The 27098-nt window shown below is 49.9% G+C and overlaps 1 protein-coding gene across 4 annotated transcripts in view; it reads right to left on the bottom strand.

Moving 5' to 3' along the window:
* Positions 1 to 27098, bottom strand: part of Rpb8 (DNA-directed RNA polymerases I, II, and III subunit Rpb8) — a 58345-nt gene that overhangs the window by 26826 nt on the left and 4421 nt on the right. The window contains exons 1-3 of one of the 4 annotated variants that reach the window (XM_076803246.1): positions 11959 to 12098; positions 8900 to 8983; positions 2225 to 2405 (exon numbers count right to left, since the gene is read on the bottom strand). In XM_076803246.1, coding sequence (XP_076659361.1) covers positions 2225 to 2405; positions 8900 to 8948 — 230 coding nt within the window. In that variant the 5' untranslated portion in view covers positions 8949 to 8983; positions 11959 to 12098. Of the gene's footprint in view, positions 1 to 2224; positions 2406 to 3223; positions 3315 to 8899; positions 8984 to 11958; positions 12099 to 27098 lie in introns of those variants that run through there. The other 3 variants (XM_076803243.1, XM_076803244.1, XM_076803245.1) reach the window with 3 other exon arrangements.

The raw sequence follows: 27098 nt of genomic DNA, 5'->3' as shown, positions 1-27098 counted from the left end.
GTCTCGTCCACGACGCAGCATTTCCAGCACGCTTATTTTTTAACATTTCGCGCGAATCGGTCGAGCTAACTGTGTGACATTTGACATATATCGAAGCGTGAATCACCCCAGCGACTTTTAAGGCCGTCGCTCGCTTAACAGCACACGAATGACTCCAGACCATCAACGGGTTTCCTCCACTATGTATAGATCAAATTTGAATGCACCTACTTTTTCATCTTTTTGATAAGAATGATGACGTTGGTCGGTGCTGTTAGGCGAGCCGCAGCCTTTTTAACCCCTTGCTCTACACTATCAAGTTAGACTCGATGAGGATTCTGAACAGTCTAATAATTATATACCCCATTAATTATTAAGTCGATGTATAGCCCCTGGAAAAAATATAGGCACATGGTGAGGGACCCAATTGTAGGGGTGCCGATTCCTGTGCCTACATTAATTATATTTGTTTTTCAGAGCACAATGAATATCAAAAAAGAAATGTACAGGTATTTCTTCGATCTCGTCGGGTGAATTCGATGGTCCTGATTAGATAAAACGCGAACAGTCGAAAATAACGATAAGAAGTTGCAGATTCGTGAGCCAAACACGATGATTAATCTTCCGACCGAACGAGATCTTTGGCTCGATACGAACGAGCCGGCGAAGCATGATAAAGTATCGTTTCAGCAAACATGTGTACCGAGATAGCGAGACGAAGATTACGTACAACAAAGGGATCGATACGAGAAGGCTATCGGATAGAAACGAATATCGACGATCGGGTAACGTGTACCGTGAGCGCCAAAAACTCGCCCTACACGGAACGATAAATTGCGATCTGTCACGGTATAATCGATTTTGCAATCAATTTCCGCGTTGCACGGACACGAGTGTCTATCGGACCAATTAATTCTACGACGAAAAGAGCTACCGGGTGGCGTTGAACGCTGGACAACGGTGGGGGTCGGGGGTTGCAAAGAATCTTTCCCGATCTGTCGGCAATAATTGACCACGGCAATCAATCTTCCCGGTATTCCGGAAAAAGAATCCGGTCATTACCGTTTATAGATATAACCAGTTCCTTGTGGAGTAATATTTTTGTTTATATCAGTGAACGTGCAAGAAATATGGATCCGTCGGCTGTAATTGAAGCGCGCCGATGACTGATTGTTGCGCGAGCTCGCTAATTTCCTCGTCCGACCATCCTCGTCGCTCTCTTCCCGTTTCGAACACCGATGAAAAACGGAAAATAGCGTTAAACGGAAAAATACGGAAAGACGAGCGCGTTCGCGTTTGCGAGCGAGCGCGTGCACGCGAGAACAATTATATAATCTCGGTCCGCACCGTTTAAAAGTCCCTCCACTCGCGCCGAGTTTACGCCGCTTTATCTTATCGAGCGTCGGCGACGACGCTGCACTCTTCCCATCCGCAAGCGCGCGACAATAGCGTGCGCAAACAATGCAGACGCGGAGCATCTCGTTCGCGGCACCAACCTGCACTGATCAAACATCAAAGCGGCCTTTGCGTACCCGTTCAACGACGATGGGCATTCCAGTTTCAAGGTTACGCGATAAGTCGGTCAAGTCAGGGTTATCGGGGAACCTCTCCTCCACGATGCATCTCGCACAAAACACTCTCTCCCCCTTTTTTCTCTCCCTCCTAACGATCGGACGCAACTGTAGTATTCTGCAATTTTGGCAAATTTCTTTGTCACCCGATTTCCACAACTTTGAGTAAAACGCGGTAGAATTGTTATTCGAATCGCGGCGATCACGGGTGACTGTTGCAGTCTCTCGCGTCTCAACGAATCTCAAATTCCAAGAAACACTCCTGAATCCGACGTGTGTTTGTCTGGCTCTGTTTTGCCATAGTCGTCTCTCGTTTACGTTCCATACTTTCTCCGATAACACGCACCGCGTGATATCCGTCGCATGAGAATGCTTCGCACCCCGAGCATTCGAAACATTCGCGAGTGTTCATTGAGCACTGGAAGCGGGCCAATCAGAGATTCACAGGAGAAAGAGCACGCGATTACGCACTTGGACGCGTGCGAATGACGTCACGGCGTGACGCGTACGCGCGCGTAAGCACGCACGAGATACGCCGCGTGTGATTACGGTGCGTCGTAACCGAATAAAATAGTAACGATTCTGTTGAATCGAAATTTTATTTTGTCACGAGCACCGTTGTTGATATATAGTGTGAAAAAAAAACAGAAAGAAAGTGGTTTTCGAGTACTTACAGTCTGCTGCTGGGCTCGTTGCTCGCTTCGTCACCCTCGATTCGATAAACCTTACCGGACATCACGTACTCGAAACTGTCCGCCCTGGAGCCTCCTTCCTGTTCCGTCGCGTTCCACTCCCCTCCATCGGGATACCCGTCTTCCCTCAAGGTCGTGGCGAGCACCAGGCGGAATTTATCGCCTGCAACCAAAATGGAGGATATCCGTCGTAAAGACAGCTGCCAGGCAAAATTGCGCGTCTCGCGGTTTTCATCGATTTCGCGAATCAGTGTCGATGCGGCGAACACCGCGACGGAAACGGAAAAACTAACGTTCGAAAATAAACCTCGACGCAGCAGCATCGAAAATACATCGGGGGCGTTGCAACAGACCGGCTACGTTTAACGAGATTCACGGCTGATCGCATAAACCAATAGATCCGCCGTGTCGGCCCGGTTCCACGAATACCGCAAAAGTCAGCCAAATTATATTGTTCGCGTATGAAATTTCAATTTCTAAAGTGAAAGATAAGATTAGACGCATCGCATTAGGTTCGAACAAAAGTTCGTAGAGTTTTCGAAATTAAAATTCAAAGATAAGATTACGATATTTATTCATAGATTTATTCAACAACATATTTTCCACGCTGTTCCATTACTCTTCGCCGTTTCCGAGGTAGCTTGTCATGTTATTGAATAAACCGATACGTATCTTAATTTTATCCTCGAATTTTCGTTTGAAAACTTTTGTTCCGACCCGATACATGTGACCATCGATTATATTGCGGTTATTGTAAAACGTAAAGAACTTTATGTGCTGAATTTTCGATTGCGTTGCATCGTACCATACGTATCGCGGAAGCGGCGCGGAACGATGCACGAAAACTGTCGTAAGTCGCGGCGATTATCTGCAGCCACCGACGATTATGCAACAGACCGACGTAAGATAATTAAAATTCAAGAACTGTTACGACCAACTGTTAACCGAGCGAACAAAAGTGATCGAACTTGGAGAGAATACCTTGGAAAATATGCAAAGTCAATTCGAAGAATAAAAATCCGTTCTCCTTTGTCAGGTCCCGACAAACATCGACCATATGCTACGACAATGACTGTGGTTCGCTTTATTTTAAATCGTTTACATCACTTTGAAAATAGAGGAATTTATTTATAGCAATAGATACGGTTTCGAGATAATATTTCGTTCGAAAGGTAATAAAAACAGTGGATTTTATTACGGAGGTAATAAAATCATAAAGGTCCGATGCGAGCATAAAAAGGGCTTGCGAAAAGAGATTAGCCCTTACAATATAAAGGATAAGCGGCGAAATACAATGGGAAGAATGCCAACGGAACATCGTCGATGCGGAAGAGCTGCGTACGTTGTCAAATCAGTGAGAAGGTACCGAACACGCTCATGTTACAAACCCGCAATATGCTATCCCCACCCTCCTAACTAAACCACGTCCCGCGATAAAACTGTCCCGGTGACCTTTTCTGTTCTTTCGCTTGCTCCCGTTAACCCGAAAACCGTCGTCACCGATCCAAAAAATTTTTCCAAACCCCGGAGCCTCGTATCGAACGTGCCGATTGGACGAAACGACCCTGATTCGCTGTGCTCCGCTGAAACTAACGAGTCCTTCGCGCAAGAGTCGGAGAACAAGGGTCAAGGTTAAATCCAGGCTACGCCGACGATAGATATATAGCACGGTAATCGATAGCGGCCATGGCAATGCCGAGACCGGAGAAAGAAACGGCAAACGGGGACGAAACCGAACGAAACGAAACGAAACGAAACGAAGTCGACGAATCCGCATAGCGAATTGATCGTGTTGCGAAGAGCGTAGGGTCAGGCTTACATCATAATAGTGCTATAACGATTATAGATTACCTAGTTGAGCGATGCACGACCGTATCCCCGGGCACATTAACGGGTTCACGTGATTTACAACGGCAACCTTGACAGTGACGGCTCTCGCGTATACCGGTCATTTGCTCGGTTGAGGCGCATTAACGTTTCGCGACCAACCGTATGCATCCGAGCATCGTTTTTCCGAGCTCTGTGTACCAGTTACGAACGCGCACCGTAAACATACGTCGTTGTTCGTCAACGTTAAACACCGCCGACAATATTTTAGTACTAATGATACACTGTACATAGAATAAATACAATGAAACTAATAAATTGTAATAATATTGCACACCTGGTGTGTACGGTGTCATCCAGGAACGTCGACCATCCCGGCGCAGAGAGCTTTAACAACTGTCCCGGGACTACCGAAAACCGCCATCTTGTCTCGTGACGTCAACCGCGATCGCGGGGAGAGAACGAGCGAGAAACGGACAGAGAGAGAGAGAGAGAGTTTATATCCATTCTTCGTATGATGCGCATCCGCATTCGCTGCGCAGGACGTCCCGTTCTCGTCCTCCTCGAATATATGTTCCACGCACCTGTCACGACCTTGCCTCCGCACAGGCGGTTCCCGCGACGGGACACGATAACGCACGAACCTCCCCGACCGATTGCGCATCGTTTTCACGTTTATACTCCAATTATCACGCGATCACTTTTGTTTCCCGTTTTTCCGTCCCGGAACCGGGGAGAAACGTCACAGAGGCCCAGTCCAGTTCGCGTGCAGGTTACCGATGTTAGTTAACGGGGGGTTAGTAGGGTTAGTTTGACAAGGCGAGAAAGAGAGAGAGAGATGGGTAGGCGAAGCGCGGCGCGCGTACGTGCGAGGGAGGAAAAAGCGCGGGCGCGGGCGCGACGGACAAGGTTAAACGCGAATACTCGCGCGCGGATCCGACGACGAGAAAACGGTGGACGTGCGGACGAGAGAGCACACGATCAGGGAGCACGGAACACACACAGACACCAGGACACTCTTCTTCTCTCGGCGAACGACGAGCAATATCGCGCGAGACCGACACGGTTGCGAGCCGTGGCCGTTTTGACCTTGGCATTGAACTTATGGGAGCTGCCGGGTGAGGTTGGAGGGTGGGGCGGGACCGACGCTCGAGGGAGGGGATTCTCCGTAGAATGTGGCACGGGCTGAGCCGCGGCAAAGAGGGGGAAGATTGCGTCATCTCGCGCAAGCCTGTGCGCCGCGCGTCAATACAGCCGGACTGGCTGGCCCTACGGACTAACCTTCGCTCTCACCTCTCCCACCCTCTCCCAGCTACCCCTCCGACGCTTTTCCTGCCCTCTTGCTCGATCGAGTTTCCTTCCCCGCGAATTCGATCTACCTTTTTCGCAGGAAAAATATTTTCATTCCTCGCGGAAAGCTTTTTCGTCGCCGTTCCGTTTCGCAGCGTCTCTAGTAACGAGACGATACGGGATTTCGTTGTATCGTCGCGAAACTAGGCTACCAGGGTGCCGATAAGAAACCGAGACCCGGATGCAAAATGCGGCGCAGCGGCGGCTGCCGTTAAACTTGACCCGACGTAAAAGTTTTAATAGCGAATGCAAGTTTAACCGTTTCCTTTTTCACTGATTCTTTTATCGATTCCACCGTATTGAACAGCAAAGCTAATCGTTTCGACCACTGTCGAGCGTTTTAATACGGTTGAACACGAGTCTAGGAAATCGCGAGAATGCAAATGCCAATTATCACCACACCGGAAAGCTTCGTCGAATCTGTAACTTCCAGTGGCTTTTGTTCCAAGAACTCCCGGAATGTTGTGCAACTCGATTTTCTCAGATTTTGAGCGAGTAATCTCGAACTTACCGGAAGCGAACGACAACTGCGTTTGGCGGTACCGTGTTTGAAACGCTCCTGGAAAGTCGCGCAGCGGAACGCGGAACGGAGGAAACTGTTTTAGCGAAAATAAGAGGCAGGGGAACAGGATGCGAATCTGTAAACAGAGAGAAAGCGGGTTGGAGGTGGATCAACGATGCAGCGCGCTCCACCTCCAACCCCCTACCCCCGAGACGAGTGGGTGTGACGCACCCCTCCCTCTGCAGCGACCGAATCAACGGGATACATCCAGAATTGTCCGTGGGGTGAGTCGAAACGACGATATTCCAGGGGGTTGGTGGGGGATTGCTTTGCTGCAGCGTGACGTGGCCTTGGGCACACTTTACCACCACCACCCTCCCCCCTCCTCCTCCTGCCCGATGCACAGTATCACGAACGCCGATTCTTTCTCCTCTTTTACGAGCTGACGTACAACAAAAACGGAATTACGCGCTGTTGCGAAATTTTTAGCGTTGCGACCAATAAAGCCAGTACACACAGACTGTAAAAATGTCGACTTTCGTAGGGCAAACGTGGGGGAGAATAAAAAGCTAGAATTCTATTAGGCTTTCTGCGCTGAAACGAAGGGAAGTGTAGTTACCTTCAAATTCCCGAAGTAGGTAATTTCGGAGTTCGAGACAAGCAGAAGAGTCTTGCTCCGTCCATTGAAATTTTCAGGTAAATTTTAACGACTGAAGAAACGACGTGTGCACGGTAAAATTTGTGTTCGGCGTATAACTCGAGTTAACGAAATCGCGTTAAACTCTATTCAGATTTGTCTTTTACCTTGAAGTTTCGAGCCATTAAGTGCCGGTAGTTTGATAACAAGTTCAGCCCCGAGCGTGCATTCTGAATAGACGACTAACTTTTTTTCCGCCAGTCGAGGAGGCTAAAGAATGGTCACTTTAAGGCATTCAGCATGGCTTTGCAAAGCCGAAATTGGGAACGGCGCGTGTCCCGAAACACGACAGCTCTCCCCCTCTCTCTCCCTCTCTCTTCGTCGCGAGAAGAGCAATGGAAGTCACCTTGAGGCAGTTATAAAGTTGAAGCGACTCGTTCCCGGAGCGGAACACGTTCCGCCAGTGTCCATTACCTGGCGAGGTTGCCCTTCCGACGTCTAGTCGGGAAGCGGAAGGACGACGGGAATAAAAAGACTGGCCCGGGAGAGAGAGAGAGAGAGAGAGAGAGAGAGAGAGAGAGAGAGAGCACGTGTGTCTGTAAGCGTGAAACACGTGTCACGTTCGCGAAAGGGCGGCCTCCGAGCATCGATCGTTTCCCGACGCCGATCGCGCACGCCTCTCGCGATACAAGAAAAGCAATATCTTGGCTTGTCGATGGTTTTGGCATGCGCGTCCCGACCGGATGCGAGCGGCGGCAGAGCTCTCGAAAATTCGCTCAACAAGGAAAATAGAAACCCCGAACACTTTCGTCTGGTGCCAAATGCGTCTCGGGCTCGGACGTTCCGCGACTTTCACGCGAGCCTCGGGATCTTCTTCTACGCTTCGGAATCCGCGACGACGGATATTTTAGTCGCCGAGGAATCTACAACACGGTCGGACTCGATCTAGATCCTTCTTTCCGTCACCGACGATGTCGCGGAATTATTAAAAAGTACCGCGCACCGGGCCGGCAACAGCAAACGACTATTTATTTCCCGATGCCGATGGAAACGTGGCCGCCATCGAAAATAGACTTTCACCTTGGTGAATCGAGGGGTGGTTCGACCGGAAATTACAACGGCGCTCGGGCGTGCGCGCGAAAAAAGAAGACAACGTGGCGCCGCGAAAAATGAGCTTTAATTCGTACACTATCGGAGCCCAAGATGATTTTTCTCCCGTTGGCGAAACGGCGAACCCCCTAGCTCTGCAAAATTTACGCTGCAAGCGTATCGATCATGTACACACGGTGCGCTACTCGCGCGAGACAGGCGCCATGTCAACAAACACGCGGGAGTCGTGACAGCGGCTCTGCGATATGGCAAACAAAATTTTCATGCAATGCAAGCGAACCGTCGTCGGCGAAGACAGTTTAATTACTTTCCTCTTACGACGACAGTCACGGTCGTGAATTTCTAATCCGACGCGGATCCCCTATGTATATACAGGTCGTTTCTCCAGAGGAGAAATGGCGGCTGCTAAAATCATGATACGTTGTCGATCACCTCGATACAAGGTCGACGTCCACCGCCATCTTGAAGAAACTGAAACGCGACGACTGCCCGCAGCTGTGCTATCCTGTCACATAAGCTGGTTATTTCTTTCTCGCCGTCACGTTAACCTCGATAGAAGTTCGAACTTATCTCGCTCACCCCCGCCATCTCCGCGCCGTTATTGGAGAAACTGAAAAGCGATTTCGTTTGTATCGTCCCGATAAAAGATGGTCATCTCTCTCTCCCTTACAGAAGAAGCACTCGATCGCAAAGAAGAATAGCATTCTGTTAACAATCGATGTTAACCTTCGCTCCTTATTATGGGAAAATTATCAGTAGCAAGTTCGATCCACATTCCATAATATTTTAATGTTATAACATCGAGAACAGTTACAGATCGTTTCGAAATCGTGACGAAACTCGCCAAGCAGGATGAACATGTAACACGAGAGACATCGTTAAAGATATTTTTCGAATCCGAAGAGACGGCGACTTGTATCGCCGCCTAAAACGAGCCGTTAATCTTGTCGACAGGACCTAATGAGTACCAGATGATGATCCTCTCTCCTACATACTCGCCCAACTATATTTCTCAAGGTCCAGAAATTCCCGCTAGCAAGAGATAAAAGAAGACGAAGAATATTCGCGAACTATTTTTTTTTCGTTTACGTGACACAATTCTAATTAAAGAAATGGCGCTTTCCGGGAATTTGGACCAACTGAAAGTTCAATTGTCCGGTGTGCCACGCGATCGAAAATAAAAGACGAGAGACAATCGGAAAAGGAAGTTCGGTACGAATAAACCACTCACCCAGATCCATGGGGTAGAGCCAGCTGTTGATGTCCAGGATCAGGTCCATCTTGAAGGACTCGGACTCGCAATGGAGCCTGCTCACTGCATCCCATCGTCATCGATCGCCGCGCGCCACCGGAGGAACCGGAAAAACAAGCAAACGGAAGACATCATCGTTAGACGTCGTCTTTCGGAAAGACGTCTCTGGCGAAAAGTAGGTTTGTTCGCGTGGCCGAAAAAAGGAATGAAAAACAAAGAAGTCCGAAGAGGAGGAAGAGGAGGGGAAGGAGAAGGAGGAGAAGGAAGAAGAAGGCCGAGCGTGTCACGTGGTGGAACGTGACTCATAAATCGTCGTAATGTTCCCAATCGCGCGTGTTCGATTCGAACGGGGTGGGGGAAAATGTGAATTCTTTTTTACAGGCCTCCGCGAAACACGACGCAGCCGTGCTACTTGACGGCTGGCCACCGGCTGCTTGACGTCACTGTCACTCAGCCAATCGCATTTGATTCGCGGTACGAATTTATCGCCGCGTGTCGTCACTCGCGAAACTCACCCACACTCGCGGCTCGAGGGCTCGCACCGTTCGGAAATGCGCACTCGTTTATATACTGGGTGATCGAGAAACAATCATCGAACCGAAACGATACGATTCCGAATTTACTCTAACCTGACAATTGCTCGAATACGTTTGTTCTCGCCGATTCCTCCTGGAGGAAGTAGGAGGATTCAATCGCGCATCCGCGGCGAAACTACTGAATGGAAACTCCCCGCAATGAGTAAGCTAATGTCGTCCAGATAAATAAATACCGTAGGTCGATCGGTACGATATAATTAGACTGCAGATATTGCGCATTTATAGAACAATAAAAATACAACGCCGCGTCGAGATTTCTATCTCGTTGCCGGTGTTAAAAATCGATTTACTAATATTTGAGTTTGCTTGCATGGGCGCAGTCCGACGACAATGACGTACCCGCCATTCTACGATAACGAGAACGATCGCGACAAATGATCTGTTCCGGAAACTTTTTAAGCAGTGGCGCATAAATATCTAATGCCGATTATTTCCCTTTTGCATTCTCTCGTTCTAGAAACTTGACTAGTACAGAACGCAAATAAAATGTCGCGCGGTTCCTATGTTTTTCATTTAGTTTACAGGACCAATTACGTTCCGAATTATTTTATTTCAGCGACCGCATTCTCAACGATGAATTGCGATCTAGAGGTAAGATTGGGCGGTTTCCGGAGTCATCCGACTTTTTTTAGACACGATGACGACCGCGATCGGTAACCGACTGCCGAGTTACATAATTCGTCCTCGCACGTCCGTCTTCATAGTCCTCGTACCCGCTCCATTGTAGTCGCGGGCCAATGAGATCCTTGTTGCCTCGCCGATCATCGATAATGGACCCGTCCGCGTGACGCGGCAGTTTCGAACGATCGCGCCAAGTCGAATTTGCGCGAACGCGATTTTTCCCGAGCGAACAGGACGACCGTGTAACGCGGCACGATCGTTCAGACGCCGAGAGCGTGAAATCGCAGGCATCTCCCGCGAAATGGAATTGCATCGCGGGGAAAATAGAATCAGAATACGGGGGGAGGGGGGGGGGGGGGGCAGGCGAGATTTACGATCGAGAAACAGCATTCCGGAGTTCTTCTAGCTTGACAAAAAAATTATCTACACGCGTTGACCATTGTGCGCGCGGCTGCTTGAATTATTGCCCGGTGCACTGGAAATCCCGCCATTTCTGAAGCTGTGTAGACTAGGCCCAAAATCTACGAGTATAAAATTCATCGCGCGCCCTTAAATAAAGTATTTTCAGATTCAAGTATCCCGATAATTGTCTAAGAGACTTACAAATCCTTTTGAACCAGGACGATTGTTCTCGGTGGTTCTAAACGAATATTAAAGAGCTAGATTCTGTGGAAAATAAATTTTAAAATAAAAAGGAACGCTGGCTCCTTTATGAGCACCGTAAAATGTATTGTGCACACGTCCCCACGAATTACGTGAACGTGATTTTGCAATCGTGAAGCGTATCCATATGGCGAACGCTCGGCAGTCGCAAAGGCCAAGGGGCGAGACTAATTTGTATGTATCGCATTGCCTACATCGAATTCGCGTGAATTAATGAAGTGTCTTTCGCCGTGACTCAGTGCACTGTCGGTGAAATGTACACGGCTACTCTCTCGTTTCTTTTTCGAGTGCTTTAAGCTCGGAAATTCCACTGAAATCCCGCTGAATCCCACGTTTTTCACGAAAGAGATTCACCTACTTACTGGAATACTGTCCCCGCCCGGCCGAGATCGTATAATATACGATCTAATAATACGAAACGATATCTTCTCTCGAACCGTGAACTTAAATCTACCGTTTGTCACCCCACTGTTTTCGAAAGAGCCCCTGCACCATGTTTCATCGGCAGTACGCTCGACGTGGCCCGAGTTACATCGCTCGAACAAGACCGTGAATGCTGAAGTGGCCGACTCGCGGGCAATTATTCCCCTGGTCGCTTCCCAGGAAAAAGGCTAAACGGTCGACGATAAACATTTCTCTTTACCCGGAACGAGTCGCGAGAGTTTCGAGAATCGTTACGCAAGGAGAACGCGATTGTTTCTCGTTTCCGGATCGATCCAAATAATTCACGAATCCAATTATAATCCAATCCGCGATAGCGTAACACGCTCGTGACCAAGGCCACGAGAGAGACGCAGCTCTTCCGATATCGAAATCGGGGGCGAAAGACAGGGGAGGAAAACGGGCAGACAATGTTGCGCAAATACGCGCGTCCGCGGCGTCGTACCGACGTATTTACGCGCTTAATTCGCGCTTTCCGGTTGCGCGATCGTTCCTCGAAAATGGTAAGAAGCAACGAGGAAGAGGAACCGTGTCGCGCGTCCAAACGCAGCGAAGCGGAATACGAAATCGCGTCGAGGAAAATCGGTAGACAACGAACTTGGTGCGAGACAATGTTCGATACAGCCTCGGCTGTACAAAATCGGCAGAAAAATACCAGGCAAAATATTTCGAGAGACTCGGGCAAATCTAAGAGATCGATTCCGTTCGATTACTCACGGCAATCACAGCGGCGGACGACGTCGATCGACGAGAGGCGTTTAGTCGAGCCAGTGATCGTGAAGATTTCTGCGACCGCTCCATCTTCTCAGCTGACATTCTTCGAAATCGTCCTTCCCCTGTTCCTGCATCCCCTCGCCCTCCTCTTCTTGCTCTATGCTGGTTCTCCATCGATCCAACATTCGTAACAATTTGATGAATCGGTTCTCGAGCAATCGTTTCTCCTCGTCGTCGACCCGTTCCGACTCCATTTCTCCTCGAATGGTTGGAAACGCGTGTGGACCAAAAGAAATAATTCCAAAGTTTGGAAAATTGGCCACCGGATGAGGGTGAAGAAGGGATCCCCAGTGGAGAGCGATCACGGATCCCGTTGGTGGCACACAGCGGACTGATCCGTTTCTCGTTGCTGACGTTGCTGCCAGCTGCTCGACTACTGTGTGCCCGATCAAGAGAGAGAGCAACGACGACCTTTACGGTCGCCCGGTGGTGCGAGTTCTCCAACGAAACGCACGGAACCTGCCTCCATCCCCCACTACGTCGACTCTCACCACCCATGACCCCTACCCCTCCCCACCCCTTTGATCGCTCTCGCCACCAGCTACCCTCCTCTGTCGCTCTTCGGGCCGATCAGCAAAGCTTGCCTTCTCCTTCGCTACCCCCGAAATCCTCCCCACACCGTGTTCCTCCACCTGTCGCACTCCAGCTCCCTCTGTGTTTTCGTTCCTCTCCTTCCTCCCCCCCTCCCTGATCGGGAAAAGGTCAAGAGGGTGGCTTTCGCCGCGGCTGCTGGTCCTGGCGAGCCTCCCGGTACAACCCGAGTACAGCTCGAGATATTTCCTCATCGGTTGTCCTTCGACGCCTCTTCCAAATGGACCTTTTATGTTTCGATCGTCGTGGCGTTGCGCAACAACAACGGAAACAAATTTTCCCGGACGGGTGAGTCTCGTCGAGCCGCCATTACACGGAAGCGATGAGAACGTCTTCAACTTTCTTCGGGGAGAGATTCTTTTGTCTCTGGTTAACTACGCTGTGCGCGTCCTCTTCGATTCATCCTGCCGCGTGCTCGATAAAAACCGGCACAGCTGGGCTGCTCGAAAGCGTCCTTCGGCGTCGAGTGGCTGTCACAGCTCGTCCACCGCAGGACGACAATATTTTATGGACGTCCAATGGTACTTCTCCGACGAATCGCAAGGAAGCCTCCGTTCCCTCCCACCCTTTATCCTTCAGCTGCCCTCTCACCTTCACCGCTTCGAGAATACCTCTCCTCCCTTTCCCCCATCCGTCCCTTGAAATTTTCTTGCGCCTGACCGACGGGGGATGACACATTTCCCAGACTCCGCTTCCGGCCTGTACATTACCCGGATCCTCGAGCACCAAGGATATCGTGGTCCTCTGTGTCCTGGGTAAACCTTATCTCGTCGATAATGCACTCGAGAGACCAGATAGTTGCTATACTTGGGATCGTGCGATCTGAAAGGTTGACCAAACGTGTACCTCGTGGACGGTGGCACGACGTACTGATCCCTCCTGACGTTGCTATCAGCTGGTTAGACTCGTTAGAGGACACCGAAGAAAACGGGAAGGAAGAAACCAGCTGGAGCAAAAGAGAAGGCAGCGAACGCGACCTTTATGTCCGGCCAGTAGTTCTCGAACGAAACGCACGGGAGTCTGATGCTCTCGCTCTGTCCCTCGCTCGTCGTTCCCGTCCGTCTCTGTTCCGCTCACTGCGGTTGCTCTTCAGCTTCTCCAACGGTGGTTCTGTGTCCCTCTCCAACCACCCTCTTTCGCTGGCAAACGTCGCCGCGTCTCTTTGTTCGGCTAACCAGCTTCTATCCCACTCCCGCAGAACCGCCCACGCTCGATCCATCCCCTTCTACTCTCCCTCTCTGACCTTGTCTACCTAGACTCGAAACCATTAGGAGAGGGGGTGACAATCCCTGATGCACCCCGGCGAGCAGAAAGGGATGGCAATAGATTTACCCCCACCTCACCTGGGCGGCGCTCGCCAACCCTCTGACCTCCCTGTCCTCCTCTCGTTGTTTCTCTCCTTCCCTCTCTCCCTCTCTCCTTCTCTCTCTGCGGCAGGTACACACGCGCTGATACGACGCTTCTCTCCTGTCCTCCAACGGGGTTTCTTTATCAAACCACCAATTCTTTACCTTTTTCTCTCTCCCTCTCTCTCTCTCTCTCTCCTTTTCTCCGGAGTAGACAATGTTCCCCGTTTCCTTTATTCTCCGTTCTCCTCCATTTTCTCGGCGATATTTCCTTCTCGCCGGTGAGACACAAGGTCACTTTACATTTCGGCGGCCCGTGTCCGCAAACGGTGCTCCCCCCGGCTACTTTGTTCGCTCCACTGCGGGGCCAGACGATCTACTTTTCTAACCGAAACCTTTACCTAATTGCGTTCCCGAAATGTCCCGAATTTCACTTTGTCCGCGAGCGATCGCGGAATAAGAACGGAACGCGTTTAGGCTGGTTGGGTTTCGAAGACCGTAAAACCCAACCTAGCCGAGGACTTTACAGATAATCCGTCCGTGAAACAGGATAGCCCTCCGCGTCCCCGGCAAGGTCGAAAACGCGTTCGTCGAAGCGCCATCGGAGAGGCAGCATCCGAACACCATCGGCCCGCTAAAAACTTCCAATCAATATCAATATCGACTCTCTCCACTACCCCCGAAGCACCCATGACCAATATCCCAGAGGAAGGATCCCTCTCCCCGGCTCTCTGTCCTCGGCGCGACGCGTACCCTCGACCGAGAGAGGGCGGACAAAAAGAAAGAGAGAAGAAGAAAAAACAGAACAGAACAGAAGGGGAACGAAGAGAGGAGGAAGAAAGAATTAAGTTTAAAAGAAGACCGGTGGTACGGAGCACAGGCTACGAAAATAAAAAGCGGGGTGAGAGAGAGAGAGAGAGAGAGAGAGAGAGAGAGAGAGAGAGAGAGAGAGAGAGAGAGAGAGAGAGAGAGAGAGAGAGAGAGAGAGAGGAAGGAAGGAAAAAGGAAGAGAAGAGAGGAAAGAGCCTTGACGCGAGAACGGATAGAGGAAGAAGCAAGAGGTCGGCTGAAGGATGGTCGGAGAGACAAGGACGGAGGTCGAAGGGATGGAAAGAGGGGTTGAGGAGTTCGGTACGAGGGCTTCCCAACTGCGCAGTGTCGCTATCCGTTATCGACCGGTTCGCAAGCGCTATAAATACTGGGCACCGGGCTCTCGCCACCCCTGGCGCACACCCACCCCCGGTCACCCACGCGCGTCCCCGTCCCCGTCCACCCTCTCTCCTTTCTGCTGCTCCTCGTCCACCAACACTTGTACGCCTGCAGCGATCCCCCTCCCACGTCCTCTCGCGTAATCCTCTTGCCTCGCGAGTTGGCTAGCGGGCGCGCGCGTGCGTAACACGTACGTGCACTCACGTACATATCCTCACACATACCAACAACACCAGTGCCACACCACCACCCCCCTGCAGAGGGGTGGGAAACCTTGACCTTCAAAAGAGCCACCGGAGGGCGAGGGTGGTAGCCACCACCTCCCGGTGACGCATCTCTCACCCCCCCCCAACCCCTCGGCTGGCCTCCCTCTCCCCGCCTTGCTCGCTTTTTCCCGGTTCTTCCGTGTCGGAGCTTTTAATTCTAGCGGGCTCGCGCGTATACACCCTTTTTCTTGCCTCGATAGGGACCCCGCGCGCGCGTCCCTTTTTATTGCTTCGTATGCTTTTGCTCCTTTTTCAGCCGTGTTTTCGTTTAAACTCTCCGTTTTCATGGGTTTCTCCTCTCTTCCCTCTCCTCGCGCGCTTTACCGTCCCCGTGCCGGCCAATTGCGGGCTTTTCGTTCCATCGATACGCGTTTGATGTGGAATCGATTGGCCGAGGACGCGTGTTTTAATTAGTCCGAGCGTAATTTTGACGGCTTTCGGGGCTTCCCTTCGAGATCCGGTCCCGTCCGGGATTAGGGGGTTTGTATTATTGATGGACGTATTAGGGGTAGCAGCTGAATGATTTTTGAACGAGCTATAATTCCCTGTAAGCCGTACGCGACCATCTCGGAGATACTGGAGGTTCTTGTTTCTGGGGCGGACGTGTTTCACGGCTAATAATTAATTCTGTTTTCCGGACTCGCGGATTCTTAATGCTACAGCCGGAATCATTCTCTCAGGCTTTTCTTACAGTTACGACCGGCTCCGTTCGAGCTAACTCCGCCGATGAACAGTGCATTTAACGCAATCGTAAAATCATTTCGCGATTTTATATTCGTACGCTCAAAGATCCTTGAGTTCAATTGTACCATCGTACCGGCGGCATTACCGTACGCTATACAATATTTGCGTTCGTGGCAAGATGAATCGTTTAATCTGTATCTTGATTAGCCGTATGGAATCGCTTTTATATGCGAACTCATGGCTTGTGAAATTACTCGCTTAGCGGATTGATGAGGCAGCTTCTGGGTCAAAAAAACACCCCGAAGATGGTATCAATGTAAAATAAGCTACGGTGTTACGGAGCGGTGGTCATATGCAATTCATAGCGTTAATTGTGCGAGAAAGACGCGTTTTGTAGCCACTGTGCGCAAAGAGGGGAAGCAACGCGTTTCCTTTCAAGGAAATTAGTTCGCGAACAAGACGTCCATCAAAGCGAAATGGAAACATTTAGGTTTACAGATCGAATCCCGTGTTCCGTGTTTTGTCGTTCCATTATTTCAGCCGGATTGCGCACGCAACCGAGAACCAAAACCGTTTTGGAGAAGACAGCGAAGTTTTCAAGGTCCGATCGCTAGCGACGAGAATCGCGTGAAATATGAATTTTAATCACAAGCCTCGGTTCGCTTGCCCGTTCGCCGGGCCGGGCCGCGATCGATGATACGGGATGATTCAGAAACGAGGAGCGCAGGCCAGGCAAGATCGCGCAACAGACGCCACAGCGCAGGCACATCGAATCGATAGCTCATCTTTAAAAGAGAGCGCATATTCTTGAAACACACATTAATAGATCCGAGCACACCGAGCTTGTTGCGATCGATCTAATAAGACAACTGGACGCGCATCGAACGCCGAACGCTCGTCGGCCGAATCAACGATCAGCGAAGCCACTCTCGATGAGCCGAAGGTCGCTCGCGGCACGTAACGAATCGCGACGTATCTCCTCCTTCAGGGTCGATTCGAATCGCAACTACCCCGCGCCAAGGACGCTCCAAAGTTTTTTTAATTAGAGGTACGACTTTCGCCGATAATTAAATATTAATGGCAGGCCAAAAAGAAACACAGGGTGGAGAAGGTGAACCGTGCCTGGTCTAGCAGAGAGGAATTCCCCAATAAAAATCTCTTCAGCCTGGCCGACCACTCGCCGGCGCACCTGTCGGCACACAAACTCTTCATTTGAAGTTTTAATAAAGCTCGATGGTCCAGCCGAGGGAATTAAAAGAATCTCTGCCGCGAAGGTTCACAGAGAGACTCCCTTAATTGCCACTAGAAGGCTGGTTTACGTCGACGCGGAGAACTCGACGAGAGCGCGGTAACATCGATATAAAATAGGGTGTGTACACAATGCGATAAGAGGAAAAGAAACGAATTCGTACAATTTTTCCCCTGGAATTGTCGAGGCTCGATTCCCGCGCGTACAACGATCGCGAGATTACATAGAATGGAGCGCGCGATGGAAAAATGCGCATAAATTAACCGAGGGAGAAGGGAGAGGGGGGATTTCTGCTATCGCGTGCGTAATTTCGAGGGCAGAAATTGAACGAACCGTGTGTTCTCTCGGCGAATTTCGCCCGTGGAGAAAATATTCACCGTGTGGTCGATCATGTCGAACTCGGAGCGGCATGTGGTGTAGTGGCACTCGAAAAATATTTCCATAGGCAAATCCACCGACCGAAAACGGTGTGCAGACCGCGTCGTTAATACCTCATCGAGGGACCATCGGCATGAATAATCCCATGGCGCTCGAAAGTTCGCTGCAGACCGCGATTTCGCATAAATCTCTTGTCGGGTGAAGCCGAAAGGCTTGCACGAAAATAAATTCGTCCGTCGGACAGGCCCGGCCATTCGGCGTAAAAGATACAAAGAGACCGGAATCGACGAAACGAGATAGAACGAGAAAGAGCAACAGGGAAGCAGAGAGAAAGACAGAGAGACAGAGAGACAGAGAGACGGAGAGAGAGCTCGTGCGAAAAGAGACGACCAAAACGTTCGTTCACGTTTTTTCCCCCCCGTTCCCTCCGGCGCCCAGCGAGTCCGTTGAGACAAAGGGGTACCCTGAGAGAGGATGTAGCAAGGGTGAACACGACGATGGGCGTTCCAATGTCACGGTATTTCCAAGCGTTGCGCAATCCCCCAGTTTTCGTGCGATCGCGTCGCGTCGCGTCGCGCCGTCGTCGTCGGCGGCTGCCGCTGCTTCTTCTTCTTCCTCGGTTTGTCAGCTGGTCTCAAGGTCGACTGGTAAACCAGACCGGTCCGCCGAAGCAATCTCCTATTGGAGGCCCTCGCGCGCCAAACACTTCCAGATTAGAACAACGATCTGCGAAGAGCGCCGAGGTCTACCGAAACGGGTTCTCCACCGTGAACGACTACGATCCGAATATTTTTCCGTGACTTTGCCATTTCCTTTCCGAGCCACACGGAGCAAACCGATCTTCTACGTCCTCGCTCGAGAACCATTTTTCCTCTCTCGGATTGATAACGTTCGGATGCTCGGCTGACTTTGTAACATGAAGAACAAGTCTCTTTGTGCGTCGAGGAAGACGGGGGTCCACTTTCTATTCTTTAATACAGGCTATCCCAAAAGGTCAGGGCCAAACTTGTACCACGTGTCAGTGAGGTCAGTGCGAAAGGCACGATTCTCATTAGAAAAATTCTAAAAGTCGTGATTAATAAATTTTGGTCGTAAATAGAATGCCTCCCAAATTCCCTCACGTTCGCTATTAGTTCACTATTCCCCGTTCCCTGATAGCCGATTCAGGCGGTGTCACGCGAAAAGCGCGGGGACCGTTTTAATTACGGCTCGACCCGATATAAACTAGCCATCAAGAACTGAAACGGTGGAACTGTTGTGGAGTTCGGAAGAAATTCATTTCGAGATTGTCCGCCTCGTAATTGTATTCCGCGGACCGAGGCCAGCGGTAACCAGACGTTATTAACTTCTCCTCTCGGAAAAAGTGCGCGAGAACGGCTGTGTTCGGTTGGTCGAAACGTTTAGTTAATTTGCCCGACTCCGGTTTTTCTCTTTTTTTTTTTTTTTCTCGAGTGGGCCGGGCAACCGGGTCCTATCCTTTTTGCTTGTTCAGGGGAATTAATTGTCGGTAACGCGGCAGCACCGGGATTCTCGAAAGCGGCACCGTTTCACCGAAGAATGTGCTCGGGCGTCGGCGTACGAGAAATTATTACGGTTGACGAGAGACGGCGTGGCGAGATCGGCAAAAAAATTTCATTAGACCCGACCGCGGAGCAATTATAAAGGAGTAGTCGCGGGAAACGATAAGCGTTTCATTTGTCCGGCTGTCGAACGGCTTTACCCTGTTCCGACCAGGGCCAGACTTATTGTGAATGAAAGGGATCGTTCCTACGGGTCGAACAGCACACCCGGTACATTTCAATACGGCCACGTATGCCTGTTGGTCGAACAATATTTCTTCACCGGAAATATTTACGAACCGTCCTAATAAACGTTGCCGTACGTATATCGTAGGGAATTAATTATTTTCAGGATTTACCGTACTAGTCTCGTCCCTCTCCCTCGCCCTCGTCACAATCGAGCGCAGCAGGTTAACTATCGATTATCGCGTTCCCGTGCGGCGTCGGTTATACTCGTAATTTCACTCGGCCATTACTTTCTGCCAATCGAATCCCGATCAAAACCGGTTCTTCAATCTCGGATCATTACAAAGTGCGCGCACCCTGTCTTCGGCTGTTCCATCTACCATTTCGTACGAACGTGTTCCGCGCGGACACGGCGCCGGGTGGGTCTGCTTCGACCCAAATTTCCAGAAATCGACCGATCGGTGTACGATTACTTTCCCTGGCTAACGGTTCGACTAGAATTGGAAATGAAATCAATTCTTATCGCTTTTTTATATTTTTCGATACTCGTTTCTAGAACAGTTTCAAAGAATTTCGAAGTTACGTTCGAAAAAGGGAAAAACTGGTGGCGAAAGGGAGGCGAGGCAGGCAACAGTTGCCAGAAACGTCCGCCTTCGGAGGATTAATTAGCCGGATGTGATTCGACGGGCGCCGATAGAGCAACTATGCCCCGGTAGCCTGTAGCAAAGAGAGTATGTCGATAACAGAACATCGGCTGCCCTAAAGGAGAACGCGCGCGTTGGTTAACAATGACGGCGCTGACTAGCTTTGTGCGTCCCGATCGGAAAGGTCAAAAGATCGTCTGGGGGATTATGGTGTTACGGTGGAGTTGCTCTCCGTAAAGAGGCGCAACGCGGTCGGTCGCTCGTCTACGCGCGGCAAGGGGATGATTCGCGAAACTGTTCACCGGTGACGTGCGAGCAACACATTTTTGCATATAATTCGCACCCGACTGCAGCCGCCGGACATGGCGAATTTATCCGGTGCGCGTGCACCCGTGCGCGAGATAAGTAGAAACGGTGCGAAATGATCAGACGTGACGATAGCGCGCGACGTACGCACAAAGTAAATTCGTGTCGCACAGAATTCGTTGCGTACGACGAATCGGTATCGGCAAGCATCGTTGCTCGTCGAAACCTTTAATATTTCAGTTACGCGTGTAACCTAGTCGCGGCGAATTTTCGATGAATTTCCCGCGAAAACAATATTTCATTCCTTTTCGTTAAAGGAGAATAAGTAGCCGTGCTTAACGCATACACGGTCGGCCGGGTATTAGTGCCCGTTTATGAAACTCACGCTAACGGCCGGTCGGGTATTACTAGCCGTTTATGAAACTTACGTTGACGGACGGTCGGGTATTAATACCTGTTTGGAGCGCGGCACGAATTTTAATTAGCTGCGGCTCGTAATTACGCGGATACGTATGAAAATTCGAACCGAGCGTAGATCCTGGTTGCCTGGTGTAATGAGTCGAAACTCTCGATGAATCATAAAAAATAATCGTGAATCGGTACACGTGCGTTTTACACGAGTTGAACCGTGCACGCAGAACCCGCCGCCGCCGGTTGATTTACGATTATTCCCCTAATCGCGTTAACGGGGACACCTAGGCGACTACCGTCCTCCTCGGTAGCCAGATCAGGGGGATACAACCCGCTAACTACGCAATTTTCTTCGGCACACCCCTCCCCGTCGGCCGATTTTGCGTCGCAGCTCGCGTGTAACACGCCCCGTCTGTTCGCTGTACAACGTAACTGCGAACACAACGTCACGTCACGGAAACGTTCAGCTCGTTCGGGAAATGAGACGCACGGTTCTTTCCCGCATCGAAACCGAATCTCCCGCTATCGCGTCGATCCATGGGAACGAGCTTGTTAGCTAAACCCCCTAAACCCCCTAAACCCCCTAAACTTACCCTGCAAAAATTTCTACACAAACTGCTCCAGTTATCCTTCAATCTATTTCTAAAGAAAAGTGTTTCACGAGTCTTTAAGCTCGATTGTCCCGAAAACCATGCGAACAAATTTTTCCCCTCCTTGTTTGAATGGGACACCGTGGGTATTTAGCGATTACAGTAGGGTTAGAGAAAAAATTCGTTTTCGTATCTCGTTGACCTTTCACGACGAAGAAAAACTGTTATTGTTACACAGGCTGATATGGCCATAAAACTCTGTATAGCGTCTGTGTGGTAAACATTTTCTTGTTAGCAGCAGGAATATGCAAAGCGGTAGTGATAGGTGCAAAAAACGCGAGGGACCGAAACGAGCTAACGCTGTTAAGTATGCGTAATACCCAAATGGGAACCATGGCAGCTTACGAGTTAACTAGGCAATTTTCTCAGAACCGACACCTACGCGGTCGATGAGAAATAAAAGCGATCCGATCCCCGTCCGTCCTCGCGGCAAAAACGAAAAGCACTTAATCTATTGCATATCGGTGTTCCCCCGGATATTCAAATTAAAAAAAAAATGCGTTGTTAATACGCGAACGATAATACGGCAATCATTGCTAACGACGTGTCAACCGTCGAATGGCGAAATGCTTGATAATGAAATAAAAGAATGAACTGGGTCATTTCCGATGCATGATAAGTTTTATTGCTTACTGCGACTCTGGAACGTTCGAATAAAAATACTGCAACGTTGAATTGATTCGATAACATAATAAACGAAATACGCGGACAAATTTGTAAAAAATTTCATTCGATTCTCTACAAATATTTCATCGATTTATGACCTAGAGATTCTGACAAACTTTTATATTTACTAACGATCCAGAGGACTAAGAGGTCAACCATCTTGTGTATAGATTATTTTTCATTACCAACTGTTCATCTAAACCGTAGAAAGTTGACACTGTTTTTATAGCCTGCCTCGTGGAGACAACGGCGGCAGATCGTAATTCGATATCTTTTTGACTTTCTCGTCGGAACGGTTCGTCGCAACGTAATACGTTCCTGTTCATTTGATTCGCCGACTTTCTGTTTTTAATTAATTCACAGATTTACAGGTACGCTTCGAACATCGGACGCCCTATCGAGAACCTGTCGGTTGCAAACATGTTCGACAGCGTTGGAATAGGAAAGATCGAACGCCTCGAAGCGATCTCGTCCGAGATTTCGTCATGCGCACCGGTGTGTCGCCCGTACACCATTGTGCGAACTGCTTTGAAACGTTTTCACGTTTCCGAAAGGGTATTCAACCATCCGATAAGACACGATACAATAATCCGTCGCATTAGCATTTTTACGTTGACCTCGTCGACAGAACTCGCCGAGCTTCAATTTCGTACGATTCATCATAATTGTACCGTTATCCCCGCGTCGCCATTTCTATTCTGCAAATACTTTCTATACCAAAAGAAACGAAAACTATCAAACTACCGAAAAGAAACACCTGTTTCACAGTTCCCGAAAATTTCGATACATTCTACGCGAAGAAAAAATACCAAAATATCAACGCGAAGAATCTCCTCCAAGATTCTCGAAGCAAGATCTCGGTCGGCGAATCGATACAGCGATCGAGAGTAACCGTTAGCTCGAACGGCCGCCGTCTCGTTCGCCGCGATGCCCAGCAGCAGACACGCGCCGATTCGAGTTCCATATCCGGCATCGTTTCGCGGGAAAAATACCAAATTTCCTACCTGTTCGACTTCATCCGTGGATTCGAAAAAGATCTGCCGAGAGCCACGGGTTCTCCATTGTTCCAGCCGGAGACTCGTTGTTCCGGAATCCCGGGGTTTTCACGCACACACGCACGCAGACGCGGCACGACGACGGCGACGACGCAGTGCTGGCCAAGTGGCGGCCCGATCCGGTGCCGGTTCGTGGTTCGTTCGAACAGTCTCGAAATAAAAATCCACCGCGACGAGGGCCGGCCGGTGTCTCGAACCGGACATGATCGACGACTAGAGATCGATCTGAGAGGTGTAACGACGAAACGGTACAACAACCGCGGAGAGCGGAGAAACGCAGAAAAAGCTGGCTCTGGATTCGCGGTCGCGAGAAGGTTGCCGGCTGCCGCCTTGGCACTGACAGTGGCCCTCGCGCCTAGCAACACCGAACGCCACCAAACTGTCGACTCGCCGAAGGCAGCCGGCACCGCCACACCGTGCCCCCCTTTTTCATCCGCGTGTCCCTCTCCTGCTCTAGCCGTTTCTTTCTCTTCCGAGTCGTTTCTCCGTAACGCTGTCCTGCTCTCTCTGCCCGTTCCATCCTCCTCTGCTTCCCTCCTGCGTCCATTTTCTTCTTTGTTATCCACCTTCGTTCTTATTCCTTCGCTCTATCTCTCGCTCTCTCTCTCCCTTCCGTTTCGCGCGCGCGGTACACACGGGACTCTCGGAAACGTTTCGTGTCCCGATCGCGATTTTTACGTTTATCCTTGTCTCGTTCGCATCGCTGCCGCCGGGGGCTCTCGCTTTGCGCGCAATTGCCTAGCCGCGGACAGTAGCCGGGCGAACGCGAAGGCCGGTTACCGGCGCGCCGTACCAAACACGCGACGCGATTGGTCGTCCGGCCGGTGCTCGACCAATCCCGTCGCCCCGTCGGTCGTCAAGTGGCTACCCGCGCTCTCTCGGCCACGAGCTTACTGATGCGGCGGCAAGAACCGCTTCCAGTTGGCTAATACCTCGAATATTATCTACAATCGCCACACGTTCGGAAGCGAATGTTCTCATGACAAAAGTAATTTGTTCGGCTACTATTTCCGTTGATAGATTCGGCGAAAATTTCAAATATTATGTACAATAGCAAGCCGGACAAAATGTTCTTGGAATATTCTCGAGTACCAAGCAAAATATTTGGCCAACTTTTCCTCCGATAGAGTTGGCTATCAGTCTACACCGAATCCTCGCTATCTCTAGTCACGTCTACGTTATAAATAGACAAAATACACAACCACAAAAGGGTCTCTTAATCATTTCGATAGATAATTTTAGTCGTCTGACGTTCCTTCTATTTCGTGTTTCCTCTACTCATTTTTGCTATAAACGCATAAAAATCCTCGGCATGGCTATAAACTTGAATTGTTAGTTCCGGAGCACCCGGGTACCCACAGAGAACTCTCAATTAACCATTTCCACTCCAGTTTCTCGCACACCTGATTTCTCGCCACTTTTTTTGTAAATCAGTGAACTCGCCCTCGGCATTTCGGTCCAGCGTTGTTCGGCGGAAATAGGTCGCGGAGAAAGGAGGCGGCTAGATGGTGCGAGCTATGGCAATAAAAGGAGGATAACAGGGATCACGCGGGGTTTCGGTACGTGCCGTGCATCTGCTGCGCAACGGTGCGCTCCGTTCGCCGTCGCCTGATTAGCTCCGGCGTCATTTATCAGATTAAATGGATAATGCGAGCCGGCGTCTGACGTAACCCGGTGCGCGTTGCTCCAAAGAGCGGTCGTTTCTCAAAGATTCTTTATTACCCGCACCCGCGGACGTTACCTTACGCAACCGAGCGCCGGCTGAAATTGGACGTCGAACAATCGGCCGCGTTAACGAGTTCATTGTGTTTCCGGCCGAAACGCGGAACGACGCGACGTTGCGCAACCGGCAGAAACGGATTTCAGGAAGCCCACGTGAAAACCGACGAATTGTCGACCGCCGATCGTTTGACGCATGCAGATGGTGGCACGATTACTAGGGGATGATGATATTCAACGGACAACCGCGAGAATTATGTCTTCCGGGAACGCGGATCGCTCTATGACCCACCGTTACAAACGATCTTTCCAGATTGTGTGACTTCAAGCTTTCTGTCTCTTTCTGACCCAATTACAAAGTATCCTGGGATCCTGTTAGGAATTCCTTCCTCCGATTAAAGATTGCGTCGGTGCGGTCCAGTTCGCGTGAAATCGGAATAAGCCTGATTGATCTCGAGGTAAAGCGACGCCTCGGTAAATAATACGAGTATCTTCAAGTGGTCAATTTGCATACTGATACGTTATCGCGGAGAGTACACTCCACGGTATCAACACTGTATACACACCGACCACGGATGAATAAATATTGAGAAAGAGGATGTGCCTCGTTTGTGCTCATTAACGAGTGCAGAAATTCGGATGTTCCGCGTCAGATAACCCACGCGCGAGAACACCAAAGTTATTATTTGTTTAACGGGCGTACGGATTACGCCGAAAGTCGGGCTCTGTGCTTTGTGACAGAGTCGGAATTGAATCTTTTTATCTGTGCGTAACATAATACTGGTGAATAAGGAAGAGTATGGGAGAGCGTTGCTGGTGGAAAAAGACTCGCACAGCCCAGTGGGGAAGGTTAAGCGTGGCATAATGAAACGTCGGAAAACAAAATTAGTTGAGAATGGACGTGAAGCGAATCTTATCGGGCTCTATCGGAACCTTCCATAAATATTGCCGGCACGAATTTATCCGACTCGTTAAAGATGTAAAAACCTTTCACGGTGCAGTTGCCGGCCAAGGTCGTGGCCTTAATCGCGTATTGGCCGCCCCCCCCGGCCATTCTATATAGGTATACTCTCCAACTTAAAGTTTCTGGAACTAGCGCGGTAGTATCGACTTCGAGGAGCTCTCTAGATAAACGATACGGCAGTGCGGAGGCTGAGACCACGTCTTCTAACAATAGCTGAACAAACGAGTTCGAAAACTTTGCTGTCTGACCTTAGATCGATCAATAAACGACGAATCTGCGCCTCGAACAGATTTATCCCACGAGATCAGCGACGAAGGAATTTAATATTGGAGTAGCCACGCGGAAAAATTGTGATTGGAACAACGTATCCGGTTCGTGACGTTGACGGCGCCGAAATAAAGTTGGCCCAGAAACGATGATTTAATCCCGACTATCCTTCGGAACAGTAGATCATCGGCGACCTTCGCACCGACCTGTACCAGCAGACCTGTCCGAAGGCCTTTGTGTCGCTGTTCTACTCATACAAAGGATGATACCCGATCGCGTTAGTCTTATCTTTCTTACCGCACGACCTGCTCGCTGAAATATACTTTGGATCTCGTGTCGGAGTTCACCCTTAATCCTTGCTAACTTGGACATTACGAGGGAAAATGATGCCCCTAGTGAAAATGAAAAATGATCAAAGAATGGAAAAAGTATGGGATTTCCTGCTTTCGTTAATTCGAGTTACTGTTACAATAGTACCATCAGATTTTGTGTAGAGCATAGAAGTTTAGAAATTTAAAAATGCATGTTAAATGAAAACGCGATGGCACCTGCAACCTAAATTGATTTTCTTCGAGAGCCGAGCGTCATCCGCGGGGGTTGGAGGTCGCGTTAAGCCCCGTTCCCACCGTTGGATCCTGGTTAATCGAATAACCGTTGATAAATCCGTGCCTGAATGACCAGTCAATCAGCGTTTTATTTGCGAACCCTTCCCCGACCCGTCCGTTTTTCCAGCTTGTTTCGACTTTTTATGGAACGCTAAAAATGCAATGGTGCGAGCCGCGACGTATGTCACGGTTCGTTTGCGCCGTTGAACCGATCATGGCTTTTCCAAAACGGGAGAAAGGTAATCGAGCAACACACACACACAGGCGGGCGAGAGCGAGAATGATATTGTTAATTCGTTCCATTAATCCGGTCTCTTGTTACTGACGG

Source organism: Halictus rubicundus, chromosome 18, assembly GCF_050948215.1.
Source record: "Halictus rubicundus isolate RS-2024b chromosome 18, iyHalRubi1_principal, whole genome shotgun sequence".
In the NCBI taxonomy this organism is placed as follows: domain Eukaryota; kingdom Metazoa; phylum Arthropoda; class Insecta; order Hymenoptera; family Halictidae; genus Halictus; species Halictus rubicundus.
The sequence above is the reverse complement of the archived record's forward strand: the minus strand, read 5'-3'. Positions and strand labels throughout refer to the sequence as shown.